We start from the raw sequence: 19,367 nt of genomic DNA, 5'->3' as shown, positions 1-19,367 counted from the left end.
AGTTCCTCATGTTGTGGTGACACCCAAACATAAAACTATTTCTACTTCATAACTATAACTTTAGTATGGTTATGAACCATAATGTAAATACCTGATATGCAGGAGATCTGATATGTGACCCCTGTGAAAGGTTATTAAATCCCCAAGGGGGTCATGACCCCTTTGAGAACTACTGTTCCAAGTAGTACTACTCATTCAGGTGGAATTCATTACACTTGTGAGGATGTCCTGGGAAATGACCAGCATAAGTGGTTACATCTGAAAGGTATACAAACAATTATTTATCCTACATTTAATTTTGCAGGCAGGAAGCAAGGAGCACTGACAGTCCTCAGCATATGAAATTACTTATTTAAGCAAGGAAGCTGAGATGCACAACTGCAACAACTTAGTGTCTTATTTTCCTTTGATTTTCAAAAGGAAACCACCCCAAAAGCAGAGGGAAATAATACTGTTTTCACTATGGCATGTAAGAATAGAACGCCCCATGGCTGTAAATGAGATTTTCTAATTTCTTCATTCATTCCTAGCACAATTGTATAGAAATTTTAGAAATATCACCCAAAAAATCATATTTACATTATATTCAGCGTGTATCAAATTATGTTTTTTTTTAAATTAACAAAATAGTGTTTTCCTATTGTATGTTCTTCCAAGTGACTAACTTGCTAGAACAGGCTCAATTATACAATAGCAATATTTCCTTCATTTCCCAGTTCCAAATTAGGAAAAGTATCCAAGTGTCAAGAAGGGTTTGCTTGACCAAGGGTTTAATTGGACAGGCATACCGTCTTATCAGCAGATGAAGGAGAGAAAGAAAAACAAGGAATAAAAGATAGTGTTAAGCCGCCAAATGTTCACCCATGAAAATAAACAACTACGAATAATTGAGTATTCCTGGTTTTGACAATGGTCCAGCAGCAGATGCCACAGCGTGCTGTCTTCTCCAGCCCAGCTGAACCAGACGGATGAGGGAGGGCCTGTGGGAGTTGTTCCCTAGAGACGGACTTCTGCCAGCTTGGTGGGGGGGGAGGTCAATGTAGGCTGTCTTTATTTATCTATTTTTTACCTTTCTAAACTCACTTTGCTAAGTGGGTCTCAGCTATTTCCAGCCCCCAGTAGTTGATGGCCAGCCAACTTCTCCCTGTTATAACAGAGTGATTACAGGAAAACAGGATGGATGGCAGGCACACTGGCTCCCAAAACAAAGTGTGTACACACTAGAACTTCACCATGAGGAGGTTCACAACTGACTCATAAATGAAAGAGAGGGGAAAACAACAGTCACTTTCCTCAAGAAACCACTCAAATGCCCATAAGGGTTCCTATTACAATTCTCAAGTTTCTAGTTTGCAGAAAACAATTCACAGGGCTTAGCAATAAGAATCATAAGGGATTAGGAATGGAGAGATGTCTCAGTGGTTAAGAACACTTGCTGCTCATCCAAAGGACCCGGGGTCAATTCCCATGCACCCACATAGCATCTCACAACTATCTGTAACTTCAGTTCCAGGGGATCTGACACTTTCACACCAATGCACATAAAATGAATTTAAATAAACTTTTTTTTAAATAAAGGATACTTAAGGGAGTACAATGGATGGACAGAGGAGCTCTGTTATACTTTGCTAGGTGACCTTACCCTTTACTCAAGTTGTCTACCTTTTTGCAACAAGTTGAACATAGAAGGCATATAAAATGATAAATAGGTAAATTAAAAACTGCTCAAACAGTGCTCCATAAAGGTATTCTCGGTTTTGTTATTCAAAATACAGGGTATAAACCAAATAGCACAACCCAAGTTTAAGAAGATCATTTTAAATTCCCCATTAGAGACCTTATGGGTTTCCTGAATTACTTGAACTGAAATTGCAGTATTATATGAGGACCATGTTGGCTTATGATTGACATGATGGTACATGACTGACATTTTGGGAATAGTATTCCTAGGCAACACATCCCAATGATATCCTGTTCACTGAATCACAAAATCCTTAACAATATGTACAAATGCCTGGGCCTTTTCCATAGTCTAGTCCCAAGGATCTACTGTAGAAGGCACTTCTCTGAATTTGTAACTTTTACCCCAAGAGGATCCATTTTGAGGAACATATGAGTCATAAAAATAAACTGAAAAATTTTCTTACCATTCCTTTTTTTAATTAAACAATCTTTAAGTGATATCATCCAGAGAGCCTCCTGATGCTTGCAAAGAGATTAGTAACCATGATCATATCAAGATGCTCCTGTCAATACATCCCTCAGCTCAATGTCCCAATTGCCTTGGAGCTTTTGCCCAATGCAATTTAATATTTGTTAAATCCGTAATGGCTCATTGGCTCAATGCAGGAAGCATAAGGAGCTCAGATGTTGAAATAGAACCATTTACTGAATACCATAAAAATGATAGTGAATTGTAAAGTCTCTTCAGATGATGATTCTCACGTTCATAAACTGCATTCATCTATCAATGATTATTTAGCACATTAAAATGCCTCTATTACTTAAAAAACAATCTTAAAAAGAAGAAACATTGTAACAATTAGATCTAATTTGCCTATTCATTTATTGAGACTGAAGACTATCCTCATGTGCAATGTGCTATTTGCTAAGAAGTACTTAACACATAAAAGTCAGAACTCTTCTTTCTCAATCTAATAAAAAGGGAAAATTATTTTTAAAGTGTTTTTCCTGGGAGCAAATAAAACATCCAAGTAAGATCCTGAAGGCACCCCCACATACACTTTTGATGCCACTACACTAGTTAAATTTCAATTTACATTTTAATGCACATTGGTCCCCAAGTCAAATTCAATATTTAATGACAAATCATGTCTTGGCTTGCATAAATAATTTTAAATAAATTAAAGAGTCTCTAGCTTGCTACATACAAAGAAATTAAAAATATGTTACAAACACTCTGAGAGAACATATTAAATTAGTTATATAATGTGGGCTATAATGATATTCTGACAATTTTTGCCTGAAAAAATATTCATATACAAATGAGCTTATAATATAAAAAGGACAAATACTTTTATTAAATCTCAAGAGAGAATCCAAGGATTATTATCAGAAAAGGATTTCAGGAGTCTGCAAAGGTCAAATGATTAAAAGAAAAGTGACAGAATATGAAGTGCCTTTTCCATTATTAATATTCTCTATTCTCTGATTCTATCCTGTTTAGAAGAGCTGAATAGTAAAGGCTAACCTAGAATACCCATTCAATTAAATTCACCAAAGACCATCCAATGCATGTAATAGTTCTGGAGAAGATCAGGGATGCCACAAGTCAGCAGGTGATGGTTGAAGAATGATCAGTGAATCAGCTAGTTTAAATAATTAGTATTTGTGAGTTCCATGACATAAACACCGATTCACATATGGGGATATTGAGAGCCAGGAAAATGAACTATGCTGTCCACCTGTACAAAACAAAAATGAAGCAGAACAGAAATGCAAATGGAGCAGGGGTGTAGCCTCTAGGCTCTTCTCTCCTGTTCAAAAATTGTAGACTGCATGAGTGGGGCTCTGTGTCAGAAAGGCAGGGTTGACACAGGGAATAACTAAGTATTTGGAAGGATGAAGTGGAATGTGTGCAGTCAAGGTGATGGGAAATTAGAATATGTGGGTTTGAGACATTCTTTGATGAATTTTATGAACAAAAACATGGGGTTCTAACAGGAACCTGGCAATCAGGCATTAAATGTAGAAGAGTGAAGATAGAAGACAACAGGGGTGGACAGATAAGGGTGACTATATGTGTAGTAGTTCAAAGATTAGATGACATCCACCCCTGAGAAGAAGGGTAAGGCAAGGAGGTGGTGGGGGATGGAGCTCAGAAGAAAGAAATTGAGTGAGCCATTGTTGAAATCTGTCATGTTGTTTCCTCCACTCTGTTTGGATTGAGCACTATACCTTGCCTTGACTAGGGTTGAATGTTCTGGTTGTCCTGATTGAGGCCACCTAGGGAACACAGAACTGGACTTATTAGGAGACACATGTACAACCTCTCTCAGTTGACCTGCTACTTAAAAGTCATAAAATACTGGTTGGCTAACTTTAATTAAATAAATACCTACAGGAAAAATATTTCCCAAGGCTCTCATACTGAATATGGCTTATGAGGTGACCTCTTTTTGGTCTACGAGGACCCACATGGCACCCAGGAGAGGCCTCCCAAATCACCAGTATTGTGAAGGTGAAATGCATATTTTAAGAGGAAGATTTCATTTCTGAGGAAACATAAATGTCTCTGCAAATAGCAGTTCACTCCTATTCTTAATCCCTAAACCATCAACATGTGCCATAAAGAATTCCTTCAGTCCTCAGATAAATCCCTCTTGTTCCATAATCTTTACGGCACTCTAAAAACAGAATTTGAATAAAACAACAATAACCATATCTGCATCTCTGCCCTGCCTGCACCTCTCAGTTCCGATCTAGAAGATTCTTTTTTATAGACCTAGGCATAAAAATGAGGTGTCTTAGGATCTACAGAGGTAAGGTAATGGGAATGGGTGGGATAATAATGGAAATGGGTGGGATAAAGACACTTAAAGGAGGAGAGGTTTGTATATTCACAAATCATATTTAGATTATAAAGACACTGATGCTGAAATATGACAGAGAAATCTTTGACTCCCCCCAGAAAAGCGGTTTTCTTCCTTTCTTGTTTCCTCATCACTTTTCAACTATGCTTTAAAAAAAAAACATGGGTCAAACAAATGCAGCTTTAAAACCCATTTCTGTGTTTTAAGATTCACAGAGAAGAGATTTAACAGCAGGCTATAAAAATCCCTTTAATATCTTTAATGCCTTGTTCTTACAGATTGGCTGGAAAGTAGGATAAATAGTCATTGCTTGGCTCTGCCCATGTGCAGCCCCTGAGTGTCATCATGGATGGGCAGAAGTGGAGTCCATTTGTGTGGGCTTCTTATTTTCTGGAACATGTTATCCTTGCATTGTTAAGACATTAGAGTTCTGTAAATTCTGGCAGAATCTATTAGACAAAATGATTTGCTGATTGCCCTCTGGAGAAAATGATCAAACATTTCAAATGATATTTTAAACATTAAATTCATTTGAGATGGTCAAGTTCATCTTGATTCACTCTCACCTACATTCTGCAGAAGCCTGGGACATCACCAATGACCTCTTCAACTGTATTTAACACTTGTCCATACTCCTAAGATCCAAAGTCACACCCAAAAGTACTTACAGGCTATTCGCACAGAAGCTTTCCTACTCTTGGATGTTCCCAGGTGGCTCCATGCCACACACTGGCACCAATAGTCCTCTGGCCCATGGAAGTCCTCCACCTGCTGCCTGGTGACATTGATGAACACTTCCCGGACCTTCAAGCCTGATGCAGAGAGAGAGAACATTAGGTGAGGCCACTGTATTTCTCAATCATGAAGTTAAGGTTAGCTAGACCTTTTCTTTTTAATTAAACAATTCTGTTTTTAATCAAGGCCAGGTTTTAATTACCGTGACAGTAATATATTACTGCTAATTAAATTCCCTGGGCTGAGTAGGCTGTAAAATGCATACACAAAGTATTATCAGCCAATGCAGTGCCATGCAATAGAACAACATTCCTATGACATTAACCTGGTGCTATCAGTCTTTGTACAAAATGTACTATGGGAAATGTACACCAAAGGTAATGTCTAGAACTTAATTGTCTCTACAAACTCAGCTCAGGGACACAGTGTCAAGTTGTTCTTAGAGTGATTTCAGGGTTTTGTAGCCAAGGAAGTGTCACTGTAATAGTGTGGCTTGAAAGAAAAAGGTAATATGTGTATGAGATAGTATAAACTGGCCAGGATTCCAAGAAATGGCCCAAACAGTGGTATCAAAGCAGAGCCTGTGGGATTCAAAGCAAAGAGACAGGCTATCTAGGAAGTAGACATGTTAATATAGGTCTAACAGGCCTGGCAGAGGACCAAGGAAAGCTCACATAGTATTAGCATGAGTGGATTCAGGGCAGGTGTAGAAACAGAAAAAAAAGATACATGTGTGAGTTGGGAGAAAGCTGAAGACTTTAAACCTTTCAGTGAGTTTTTATGAATTTGCATTTTCCTTCTAATATTTAGAAATATGATTGGTACTTCTAATTGGGAGTAAAAGCATCTTCATGCTTCTGACCAATGACCACTGGGGTCCTTCTTTGGGAAGGTCAGCTGCTCTTAGTGGAGTGCCAGGGGTGAAATCAGTTAATAACAAACAAGGGGGTCTCTGAAGGTCACATGCCCTTCTGTTGGTAGACACTAGCTGACACTGAACTTCCCTATAGAAATGGTTAGTCAAAGCTTTGGTATGAGAGCCCAGCATCACAAGAAACTCTAGCTCTTCACTCACTGTATCTGCACACCACCCAAAGATGGACTATGCTCTTCTATCTCCATGATGTTAACAAAACCCATGACTTAGAGAGAGACAGACATCTGTCAACATCCACAGCTTATAGATGGAGGAGCTGGTGGGTTGTTTTCCCTGCTTCTGCATTACAAACCAACACTATGGCCTTTCACAATGAAACAACTGTCCCTGTACTGCATTTCTTGTTCTTAGTTATATAAATAAGATGAACATGTGGAAGAATTGAAGAAAAATTAAATGCCCAATTTGGATTTCTCCCTTTAAATTCCAAAGGAATCCAGGCAGCAAATTTGCCTTGTCCTATCATCTTCTGTTTTGAAGTTAGGGGATTTGAAGTGGATTTGGGTGACAGGGGAGATAGGGGAACTGGAAGGAGTGGAGGGAGAAGAAACTGTAATCAGAATGTACTGTATGGGAGAAGAATCTAATGTCAGTATTAACAAAGGAGAGAAAGTAGCAAAAAAGCAACCTCAAGATAAAACAAACAAACAACCCCCCCAAAAGAAATCCATCAAAATGATTCAAAGGCTGTGGATGGAAGAAGTAAACTACAGGCCTGCCACTGATGGTGGTAAGGTTTAAACAATAAGAAAGAATAGATATATATTAGTCACATGGGGGAAAGCATCCTGGCCACAAAATCAATAACATATTATCCATAATAAGTGATGAGAGACGGTTATGGACACATAGATCATCATCTATAAATTGAGGTAAGTTTCTCATGGTTGGAGAAGGAACCACACAGAATTCCTCTCCATGTCTACTGACAATCCACATTTCTTCTCTTGGAAAGTTTCTATACATTACATTTTCCTTTTTAAAGACTTGAGTTCTACAATCTGTGGTATTCTCAAAAGCAAAGAACCATTAACTTTGAGAGGTGATGTTACTGTTGCATTTACACCATCCTTGCACATAAATAAAGGGCTGGGTCTATACCTCAAGTGATGCTATTTGCCTAATATGTGGCAAGCCCAAGTCCCATTCCAGCAGTGAATAAAGAAAACATAGTAGGGCCAGGGCATGGAAGTGGAAGAGTTGGTTAGGAAAAAGGAAAAAAGAACAGTACATGGAAAACAAAGTATATTTAAAAACAAACAAAAAACCAACCAAACAAATACTACAAACTGTTTCCTTAGCAAGTGGCAAGGAGTAGGTAACACATACTGTTACAGGGAGTTGAGGAGTTGGAGAATAAGAGTAAGGTGATAGAGAAGAGGACTTGCTTACATCTTGTTATTCATTTTAAGACAAATGGATGATCTGTTTTCAAGATTAAGTAGAGAAGAAAGGGTCATACCAATGTAACAGGTGAGAGAAGGAGCAGTGGTAGCCTGCTATGGCCCTGCTTCAGAGACACTTACTGAGACAGAACACACCATCCTTTGTAAAGTATGTCCCTCATCCTGTATACACTGGTGGTGGGAATGTAAGTTACTGCAGCCAATATGGAAATCAGTATGCAGGCTTTTCATAAACAGAACTAATATATAATTCAGCTATACCATTCTTGGATATATACCCAAAGGAATTAAACTCAGCTTGCAATGGAGAAAGCTATACCTCTGTGTTCACTGTGGCACTATTTATAGTAGCTGTCATGAAATTAGCCTAGGTAATCACCAACAGATGAATGGAAAAACAACATGTGCTATACATTCACAATACACTATTATCTAGCCATTAAGAACAAAATGATGTTATTTACTTAGAAGATAATGGATGGAACTGGATATCATCATATTAAACAAACTGCCAAACACAACATACAAATAGATAAGTAGATGAGGATGAGGGAAGTAAATGGAAGAAAGGTGATGAGGGAGTGAAGGTAGGTGAATATGGTCAAATAGCACAATGTGCCTACAAAACAAGTCACAAAACTCCATTATTTTGTATAAAAATATATCTAACATTTTAGAAGCAGCATGTGACTATCTTGAAAGGTAAAAATATGGTCAGGCCGCTCTTCCATTCTCACCCTCTCCATCTTGTGAGTCTATCTAATCCATTTCTGAATGGCTCAGAGAGGTCAATATCTAAGTCAGAGAACAGGGAGTACATACATCCAAACCAACAGTTTGCTAAATAAATTAAAATTTATTTTAATTAAGTGTGGTTAGACATGCAGACATGGAAATGACTGTCATGAAGGAAGAAATTTACACAGCTAGCAATAAACAGTCACAGAATGCTATATTCAGCCACACAGGGAAGCAAGTGCCAGGGCAAACAGAAAGCAGGAAGGGGTAAGGAAACAGAACAAGATTGGTTGCCATGAGAGGGAACTGAAAAGTCAGAGTGGTAAAACCCAGAGTTGGATAATTTAAATAATGTTTGCAGGTCCTGGTGACACAATGGTTACCTAGCTCATCTCTAGTTGTTGCTTAGTACTGGGATTAGAACAGGTAGCAGTGGCCTGGAGCACAAGGGCTATATCAAGGATGTGCATAGAGTCTGGATTAATTTGCAAATACAGGCACAGTTACAGAGCAGTAACCATAGGAGCAACAAGATCTGAAACCTGACTGACTGTTACACCCAGAGACATTTACAGGGTTCTTAGGAAGAAGAAAGAGAAAACAAGTCCTCACCACCATGGAGAGCAGACTTATGTTGCTCTATTTCTATCACTCTTTGTCGAGTTACACACAAGATCAAGAGGAAAAGCCTTAAGTTGTGAATTCAACATCAGCACAGTTCAGCAGTAGCATCCACTTCAGATGCTCTTCAAGGTGCCACAAAGAAAAGCCAACACAAATCATCTGCTCCTGAATGCAGTGTAGTCTCCCAATCAGCACCATCAATGTGGCAGGTCACAAAAATGATTTCCTTCAAGCATGAAGTTTTTGGTTGATCAGATAATCCCTTCTAAGAGAAATATCATACAGTATTTTCCCCAAAAGAACAAAATAATGCTATTTTAATACGGCATTTTTGTCAAAAAGAAGAACAGTCTTTACCAAATCGTCAGTTCTTTTGTAATACACACACACACACTTACATAAACAGACAGTAAACGTGCACATATGTGAATCTGCATCCACACATGGGAAACGTCGGCAAAGCTTCTTTCTCTATTTATGGGAACTGCTCCTACCATCTCCACTGAAGTTCACCCATCTGTGTTGCAAGCAGACATAGCTATCTACTTTTTTATCTCCAGAGATAGTAGCTAACTTGATGGCGGGAAATGTTATAAAGGTAAAAAAGTTCCAGACTACTAAAAGATGGCAACGCATAAAGAAGAGTAGCATTGTACCCAGGAACTTGCATGACCCTTAAGAATGGAAAAGCCAAATACTCTAAAACCACTGTGCAAATTATGCCCATCAGCTTTCACTACGGAGCAGAGTCTCACAGAATATAAACATAAAACTATGGTACTGATATGCTAATAAGCTTTCCAAGCTCTGGGACGGTTTAGTTGTGGATCGACTAATGTTGGCAGCAAATGAATAATTGCTCTGCATGTTCTAAACATAACAGAGCAGCACAGAACTTCATCATTTGTCAGCTTTATTTGTTTAAATGAGAAAAATGCTGACAGCAGTAACTGCTATAATCCCCTTATTTATCAGATAGGCAAACACTAGTTACTTTTAACAGGTTTAATCCTGTGGGGAAACAAAAAGTTAGAGAATTTTCAAACTAATTGAAGGTAGATATTTCAAAATTCAAGGCAGAGAAATGTACAAGTGAAGGGGGGGAACAGTGAAAAGGAAAGAATTAAAATGATTTATATTTGGCAAATTTTCAATAAACGGGCTACACAGCCTTACTGTAATATCCAAAGTTGGTACATAGAACATAAAGAATCCCAAAGTAGTATTTAACATTCAGAGCCATGCCAACAACAGCCTGATGCCTACTAACAGCTGTCCTACTGCCTTTTATCTACAGCTCATTATCACAGTTGCACAAAGCCCATCACTAGCATCCTGCCTTGGTTATTGTTGCAGCCAGTTCTTGGATGCACCTGGTGATGGGCACTTGGGGAGGGATTCCACACAGTTCTCAAGTGCCTCACCACCCTCACAGCTTTCCTCCTCTCACTTGAAGTTCTCTGGAGTAGGATGCTCAGCTTATTATACAGAGTAAGCACATCCCAGGAGAAAGATAGGATCCTTCTTTGTCCTTTAATATATTTTCATTTTCCAAACCACATGAAAGTGACAATTGCCTAGTAACCTTGATTTGAGTGGCATTATTTTTTCTTGTGGGGTACTCTAGATCTGTCTTTTTAGCCACATTCCATATAGTCTATGCTTTACTTTCCAGAAGACAATGTTTCATAATTATGTGGAGACTAACCAGGTGAATGATTATTTTGCTTTCTGTAAAAAAAATTCCAAAGGGTCATAGCAAAACAATTTTCTGAATAACAAGGCTTTGCTCAGCCCTTAGAGGGAACTCTGCTCTTCAGACAGACAGCTTTTGCTCTGAGGTGGCCACACCTTCTACCTCCATATTCTGAGCAGTCAGTAAACCATCCATTCTCCAGGAAGAATGGCCTTCATCACTTACATAAGATAAAACTTTTTAATTTTTCATTTATGGGTCCAAGATTAGAGTCTCAAAATGTGCATGATCAATAGAAACTTTCTCCATATTTTGAATAATCACTCATTACCATTTTTTAGTATTATAATGGTGCTGTGCCCTTTACCTTTACTAATGATATTATATCAAGGCTTTAAAAATAATTTTGTTTTAAGCATCATAATATAAGAAATTAATCAAAGATGCTCTAAAAGCCAGTGGCAGATATTGACTTGAGGAACAAACAGATGGAGTGCCCCATCCATACCTGCCCTTGTGACAAGTGCTGAGAGAATCATGTCAAGCATCCTATAAGGACTGCTGTCATCAATGTGCTGCCAGGTGAAATGACAACCTACTTTATGCTTCGGCACCGATTCAGTGTGGCATCTTTTATGACATCAGAACTCCAGAATATTTCAAGATTATGCTGGGAGGAAGAAAAGGCTTTTTGAAGGTCTGAGTACCATTTTCCCTCAGTTTTGAAGGCTCCAAATACAGTCTTTGTGAAGCTTAGTTTGTACATCAGGGTTTTACTATTCAGGAAGAATGAATGGATCTCCCATGTATTTCAAATTACAAATCTCCTGGTAAAAATGTCATGAAAATGTAATTTCATATCTTGGTTGAACTTAGCTGTCTTCAGGACAGTTTGCTACTAAAAATAGTAAATTAATTATGGATAATTAAAAGGTAGAAATATATTTTACTGGTAGATGATTAATTAGGGCTAAATGTCTTTTTCCTCTTTATCCTAGCAACAAGATTGAAATATATTCAGACAAAATGGAAAAAAAAACCCTCTGTCCTTTGAATGTGTGTGTACATTATTTTCAAGGAATGCTCTTTGTTTCCTTGTGTTAATAAGCACGTCCTTATTCTGCAGAAGTACTACAAGTTCAGACTTAAGTACAGAAACAAAGAATACACCCAAGCTCTCCAGTTTCTTCCACACCAGAGATTAGAAGTAATCATCTTAGAGGTGTCTGGCAGAGGCAAGCAAATTAATTTGATAGTGCTGTCTGATAATAGCAAGAAGCAGAAACTTCAGAGACAGAAATGGGCCTGGTGGGGTCACTTAGAGGATACCACTTCATAGGTGACTCACTTCTTTATCATATTATATTCTGACCAATAGGATCATGATTCTAATGCCCTAGTCAATGATTTTTCTCTTCCTACATCCATGAAAATCACCTCTTTGTAGTCTAAGTTCACAACACATATTATTTGATAAGTGTTAGCTGTGCTAATATGCAAATAGTATACTTAATCAATGAAGTCAAATAATTAATTAATCTATTGTCTTTTTGGAACTGTCAAAGTGTGACAGTAGATTTTTGAATCATCAGATGACGCTAAGTTTTTTAAAAAGGTTTTAAAATGTCACATTTTTAAAAAAATCATTTTAAGGCTAAAGTTGCTGTATTTCCAAGTACTAGGCTAAACAAGTCTTATGTATTAAGTTCTTTAACCTTCAAAGAAGTGATGGTAGATGTTTTTATGACTCCATTTTATTCCAGGAGAAATATGAAGGGTAGCTATGAGACACACCATCTAATGGAGAGCTGTGTTAATGGAGATCTACATTCCAAACACATCTAAGTATCATCTAACATCCACACCCACCCTCTTATCCATAATGATATCTTCACTATTTGTGTTTCATTTTGTTTGAGATCTTTTTATTTCAAACTTCAAATTAAAAAGAAAATAGAACTTAATGTCATATGAACAGAAAAGACTGAAAAACTATGCAAAAATCATTGCTCAAGAATTTAGATTCTGAAAGAAGGCAGAAAGAGGAAGATTACAGATTCAGAAGATCATAGGCTACAGAACAAGCTCCAGGAGATGCTGTCCAAAGTAGTTTTGGGCCAGTGTTAGGAACTAAGGACCTGCTTCTAGCACTGTCAGAGATAGATTGGAGGGAAACTGTATCCAAACTTTTTTGTTGTTGTAGAAAAGGTTAAATTAGACACTAGAGACATGTCTTCTGTTACATGTTATGGATGGAATTCACAATGATTGTCTACAAACCTTTTAAGAATGTGTCAGTCTTCTCTGGGAAGCAGTGATGAACAAGATCAAGTACAGAGTGTTGAGTGTTTTATAAAAGTGATCTCTAAACCCACAGATGTCAGAAAAAACACTCCAGAGATTGATTATTTGTATGTTCTGTGGGCTAAAACTTATGCTTCCCTAAGGCAACTTGGTGATTTGTGACTTATTGAAGGCAACTGCACATTGATGATTTTCCTGGAAGATACTGTATTCAAATTCTTATCACCAGCTCAAAGAAGTTCTGAGATACAAACTCAAAGATTTAATACACTTTCATACCTCCTCTTCTGCCTTTTCCCAATGCAATCCATTAAGAGTTTATCCCAAGAGAAAAGCTCCAGGTGTATAAAAAGCAGTAACATAGTGCATTGCCTGGAATGATATTCTTGAAAAAGAAAAAAAAGTTTGCCAAGTTGAGACGTTTTCCAGACTCACTACAATACAAAGCATTTCACACTATCAAGTTTGATACCTCTTGGGCCAAATAAGTAGGAACCACAAAACATTATTTAAAAACAAAACAAAAGAAAACCTACAACAACAACAAAAAACCTCTTGGTTTTTACTGAGCAATAAAGAAATGGTTTAGCTTATTGGTAACATAAATTTCCCACAAACAACATAACGTTGATTGTGAAAATGAAGATGTGTGGTGCTTCCTGGTATTGGTGTTTGTGGTGTTGTGTGGCATATGTACACACGATATACTAAGGTTCTTAATTCCTGCATTACTTGAATGTACCACCGATTTCACAGAGGCGTTTGATTCCTGGGTTGGGATTGCTCCTATACTAGAAGCTTCCAGATGTTAGCAGAAGCAAAACACAAAGATGAAGAGTCCCATATTTCCAAATGAAATGAGGCAGAACAAATGAGAGAGGATCCCTTGGCTCATGCAGAGAACTGAGAGTATATGTTACTAAGAGGTATAGCCATGTCCGTGAAAACACAGTAACTCATGTCAAATAAATTGTACTTTTGCAGGAAAGAACTCTAGCTCAGGGTTTCCAAGCTAAATTGCATGAAAACACACAATCCTTTTTCTTCTTATTTGAGCAGTTAGATGACGGGTCCAAATTACCAGAAAGACCAAAGGCAGTTTGCAACTTTTAACAACTAAAAGGATTTGTTGCTCGCAATTCAGAAACACAAAAGATCCAATGCCTACTCTCAGTGATATCAGGTCCTATGCATTCCCATCATGCCCTTGAAGAAAGAAGGCCCATAGGTCAAAAAAACAAAAAAAAAAGGTGTATCAATTCTAATACTTCAGAATTGGGAAACATGTTCAAAAACAGTTCAAGAGTGACTTTCTACAAGTTTTAACAGAACATGGACCTTTCCTGCTATGCCTCTGGTCAAATGGTGTCTCTTGTGCTTGACTCTCAGTACTAGTCAGTCTTGCTGGATTGTAAAGTATTATTTTACAGATCTCATCAAAAGTCATTAAGTCTGCACAGGTAGTCCACTTGCAGCATCTCCTTCTTGTGGAGAACCCTGGGGAGATAGTGCATCTTCCACTTTTCTTTTTTTCTTCCATTCTTAAAATTAAATTAGAAACAAGATTGTTTTACATGTCAATCCCAGTTCCCTCTCCCTCCCTGCCTCCCCTGCCCCCGACTAACACTCTACCTATCCCATACCATTTCTGCTCCCTAGGGAGAATGAGGCCTTCCATGGGGGGCGGTCTTCAGAGTCTGTCATATCCTTTGGGATAGGGCCTAGGCCCACTCCCTTGTGTCTAGGCTCAGGGAGTATCTCTCCATGTGGGATTGGCCCCAAAGTCCATTCCTATGCTAGGGATAAGTATTGATCCACTACAAGGGGCCCCATAGATTTCCAAGGTCTCCTCACCGACACCCATATTCAGGGGGTCTGGATCAGTCCCATGCTGGTTTCCCAGCTATCACTCTGGGGACCAAGAGATCTCCCTTGTTCAGGTCAGCCGTTTCTGTGGGTTTCACCAGCCTGGTGTTGCCCAATTTGCTCATCACTCCTTCTTCTCTGCAACTGGATACCAGTTCAGATCAGTGTCTAGCTATGGGTATCTGCTTCTGCTTCCACCAGCTGCTAGATGAAGGCTCTAGGATGGCATATAAGTTAGTCATCAATCTCATCATCAGGGGAGGGCATTTAAGGTAGCCTCTCCACTGTTGCTTAGATGGTTAGCTGGTGTCTTTTTTGTAGCTCTCCAGACATTTCCCTAGTGCCTGATTTCTCTTTAAAACTATACTGGCTCCCTCTATGATGGTATCTCTTATTTTGCTCTTCTCTGTTCTTCCCCTTTCCTGCTCCTTTATGTCCTCCTCACTCCTCCTCTTTTTCCCTTCTCATTCTCCTAGCTCCCTCTGCCTGTGGCAATTTTGTTTCTAAGCTTAATTTGAAGATATTTGGACTAAATATCTACATGCTTCTTGCTACTTTTCACACCTTTCTAGTATTAACACAGGGCTGCGGAGACATGATTGCAGGGTGTGGCAAATGGAAATTTTCATCAACAACACATGAAAATATTTAAAAATAAATAGTTATTTCCTATAGATTTAACCAAAATGACTTGGAAAAAATATTGTGTTTATTAAATCTCTTTCAAAGAAGTAAATGTTAGGATTTAAATTCCTTTACATTGGCATATAAATGACACAATCTTTCCTGATTTTGTTTGTTTTTTTGTTTTGTTTTTTGAATTTGTGTTCTGCACGGTAACTTTGAAATATATGAGTTTTATGGGAATAAGAAAAGAATGATAGGACAAATTTTTTATTTAGAAGAAAACATAATCAACAGTGTTTCTACAAGACAAGGATTAGCCCCACAATGCTAGTAAAATTGAAAGGGGGAAATAATAAAAAAACAGAATGCTGTGAAATTACAAAAGGATGCACTACTAAATTGACTTGCAGTGTGTACCAAGAGGCTATTAAATGGGAATAAATGTAAGATTTCAAAGCAGTGGTATAAAAATGTTGGATCACTTGACAAAATTTCTCCTTACATTGAAGAAGCTTATACAATGTAGGGAATGGATACCTCAGAATGTGTCATACAGCCCCACTGAGATGCTGGCCCCATTGGTCATAACAATGTTTCATAATCCACTGACATTTGTAGGCCACCATTTATGTGCTAGGTATACCTCTGGTAATGCTCCCATATCTAAGTGTCCTTCTGCAAAATTGTCATTCTAAAGGTCTGTATTGTCTCTGTCCCAACTATTACCAACAAGTTTATTTAATAAGGACTCATACATCCCAAATTTGGGAATATGAAATATAAAAATTACATATATTTTTTCCTTTAACTTTGATTATGACAAAGCTTTGTTTCAAGGAAACTAACTCTGCCTAACAATATATGAAACTTGACACAGAATAAGAAACTGCCCTTGAGGAGATCTTTGATGTAGTCAGGAATACCAAATCACAGTAGAGTATATATGACACATTACACTTGGAGAACAAAAACCTAAGCAAATTCATGATGAAAAACTATGACTCATGTATGGAATTCACCCTACTATTATAAAGACAATGTATACGTATTTTGATTAGAAGGATATATGAATATATAGAGAAAATGGCTCATAGTGTTGAAGAATACACCAGAAGTGAACATAGTATTTATATCTAGTTGTAGTTATATCACCAATACCTGTACCTCTTGGACCCAGACACTTAGATATAAAGCTGTTATATGATCCCCAAGATGCCCTTCTATTCCTGATTTACATCCCAGAATTCTAGCAAGCATGCTATGGTCTTGAGAGACACATATCCAAGGCAGGCAGTTTTCTCCTGCTACTCTCATCAAATCCCAAAAGAAAAGGGATCTAAAACACTTCTGGGCTACCAGCCAGAATGCTACATTTTTAATCCATTTATCCCAAGTTAATTAATTGCATGAGGATAATACCCCCTTCCTTCTTCATCCCCCCCCTCTCATGAGTGCATGTTTGTGTGTGTGTGTGTGTGTGTGTGTGTGTGTGTGTGTGTGTGTGTGTGAGCCCATGCACATGTGTGCGCGCATGTTTCCATTCTTGTCCTTTCCCAGGCACAGACAAAATATTACCTGAAGATCATTTTAAGCAAACTGCTCTTCTCCTTTGTAACTCTGCATACCCCAGTCGATCCTCTGTCAGATATGGCTCTCTCTTCCTCTAGATTCTGATGACAAGTTCTTAGATGCTTTTCTTATTTGCACATCCCTTTGCCTTGACAAATCATTCATCTATATACTTTCATTCCTTACTGATAATTGCCCAATGTACTCATGTGCCTTTGAACTCTGTCAACACTTTCCTGGAAGAACAACCATCTCTGGATTATTCTGGTCAATGTAATTTGGGTTGATTATATTGCCCTTCTAGAAAAAGGTTAGTTGATATTAATCTGTCTCCATTAATTTATTTATCCAATTAACTCTGAAGTCCTATGTTATTCAGTAGTCCTAAAATAGCTATTAAAGTCTTCTTACAGTGGCATCCAGGTCCTACTCAAGCATCCAGCATCTCTTTCTTACCCAAGTTATCCAAGTCTCCAAATTTCCACATTTTTGCTTCTCCTTGCCATTTCCAAACTTTCTGCAGGATTACTCCTGAAAAATGCATTCTAGTCATTGCACTTTTGTGTTGCAACATAATCATGTCCACTAAAACATGAGTGGAGACCTCATCCCAATGGCCTTTGAGACCTTCTACATTGTTTTCTCAATTAGCTGCTATTCTCCTACACTATCAAGGTTGCATTTCAAAAAAGGAAATTTCTATTTATTTATCAACTTACTTATTTATTGGGTTTTTGAGGCAGGGTTTCTCTATGTGTAGCTCTAGCTGTCTTGGAACTGACTATAGACCAGGATGGCCTTGAACTCATAGAGATCTGCCTGCCTCTGCCTCCTGAGTTCTGGGATTAAAGGCATTCACCACCATTGCCCAGCCAAACTCAATTTCTTACTGTGCACACATGAAGCTTTTGTACTTTGGCTAATGCTAATAAAATTTCCAGTGGGTATTCTATGAATCCACAGTGCCATATACATCTCTTTAAACATCTAAACTTTATACATTATTTGATAGAATATTTGTCTTGTTCTTTCCATATGCTTACAGAACATCCATCTAAGCTGTATCTTTCCTATCATTAAGTATTTTGAAAGGTCTAAAATGTACTGACTACCAGTGTCATATTTAACACAATGTCATCTGAAACTTTCTAATTATACCGAGGACTTCTGACTTATTTAAAATCTAATATATGGTTAACTGACCAAATCAGGACTCATAAAAAAAGAATAATCTAGGGTCAGTACAAACTGAAACTTGTTTGAGGAGGAAATAAAGTTCAAAAGCATATATGATTTTTTGTTATATTCTGAGATTTAAATTTTAACTTTTTTATAAAAATGTAAGCTTAAATTTTATTCATTGATTTCTTTTTTATTAATATTGATTCTTCACTCATACAGTACATCCCAACCACAGTTTCCAATTTCTTCTACTCTGTCCAGCCCCCCCACCTTCCTTCTTCCCCAGATCCATTCCCCCTCCATTTCCCTTCAGAAAAGAGCAGGCCTCCAAGAGACAACAACCAAACACAACAAAACAGGATAAAAGCAGACAAGGCAAAAGCCCTCATTCTGAGGCTGAACAATACAACCCAATACCTATTGTGGAAAACAGTGTCAAGACCAGGCAAAAGAACTCTGTAAAGGTGTGCTGGAAAGACAGCTTAGTGGTTAAGGTTGCTTACTGCTCTCAGAGAGGACCCTGGTTTGGTTCTCAGAATCCACATGGTGGTTCACAACCATCCTTAACTCCAGTTTCAGAGGATCTGATACCCTCTTTTGACCTAATACAAGCACTTCATGTACATTTAAGTTCTCTTTGCGTCTCCAAATTCTTATCTGTTAGAAGTCAATAATCTTATGTATCCCAATAAATGACTGTAAATACAGAAATAATACCTAGATATTATTTATCTAGATAAGGCCTCCATGGCTTGAGTTATCAGTAAATCTTATCTGTGTGTGGTCAGATTCCCATCATTTATCAGCAAAATTAGCCATACTAATAAATATGACTCTAAAATCCACTCATATTGAAAGCCCCTAGAATGCTTTGCTCTAGTTTTGTATATATCACTATTGAACTATCAAAACAACTTAAAAAAACATCCCACACAAACCAACAGCTGTGGAGAATAAGGACATTAGAGTAACATCCAGGAGGAAAGATAAAAGTAATTGAAATGATGCTATTTAAAATGGCTTTGATGAAAGATTTAATATTTCTTTCAAAATTATTTAGAATTTGTAAATTGGAAACAGCAACTGTCTGGTTTTATTTCTAATGGGAATATGAACTTCATAGAATGTTT

The 19,367-nt window shown here is 37.7% G+C and overlaps 1 protein-coding gene across 6 annotated transcripts in view; it reads right to left on the bottom strand.

The window, feature by feature from the left end:
• Unc5d (unc-5 netrin receptor D) overlaps window positions 1-19,367 on the bottom strand; it is a 510,504-nt gene that overhangs the window by 193,119 nt on the left and 298,018 nt on the right. For all 6 annotated transcript variants that reach the window (XM_035452950.1, XM_035452951.1, XM_035452952.1 and 3 more), the window contains exon 3: window positions 5,222-5,365. In XM_035452950.1, coding sequence (XP_035308841.1) covers window positions 5,222-5,365 — 144 coding nt within the window. The remainder of the gene's footprint in view (window positions 1-5,221; window positions 5,366-19,367) is intronic.

The sequence above is a fragment of the Cricetulus griseus genome (genome assembly GCF_003668045.3).
Source record: "Cricetulus griseus strain 17A/GY chromosome 1 unlocalized genomic scaffold, alternate assembly CriGri-PICRH-1.0 chr1_1, whole genome shotgun sequence".
Taxonomy (NCBI): domain Eukaryota; kingdom Metazoa; phylum Chordata; class Mammalia; order Rodentia; family Cricetidae; genus Cricetulus; species Cricetulus griseus.
Note: the sequence above shows the minus strand (reverse complement) of the source record. Positions and strands in the feature narration are given on the sequence as shown.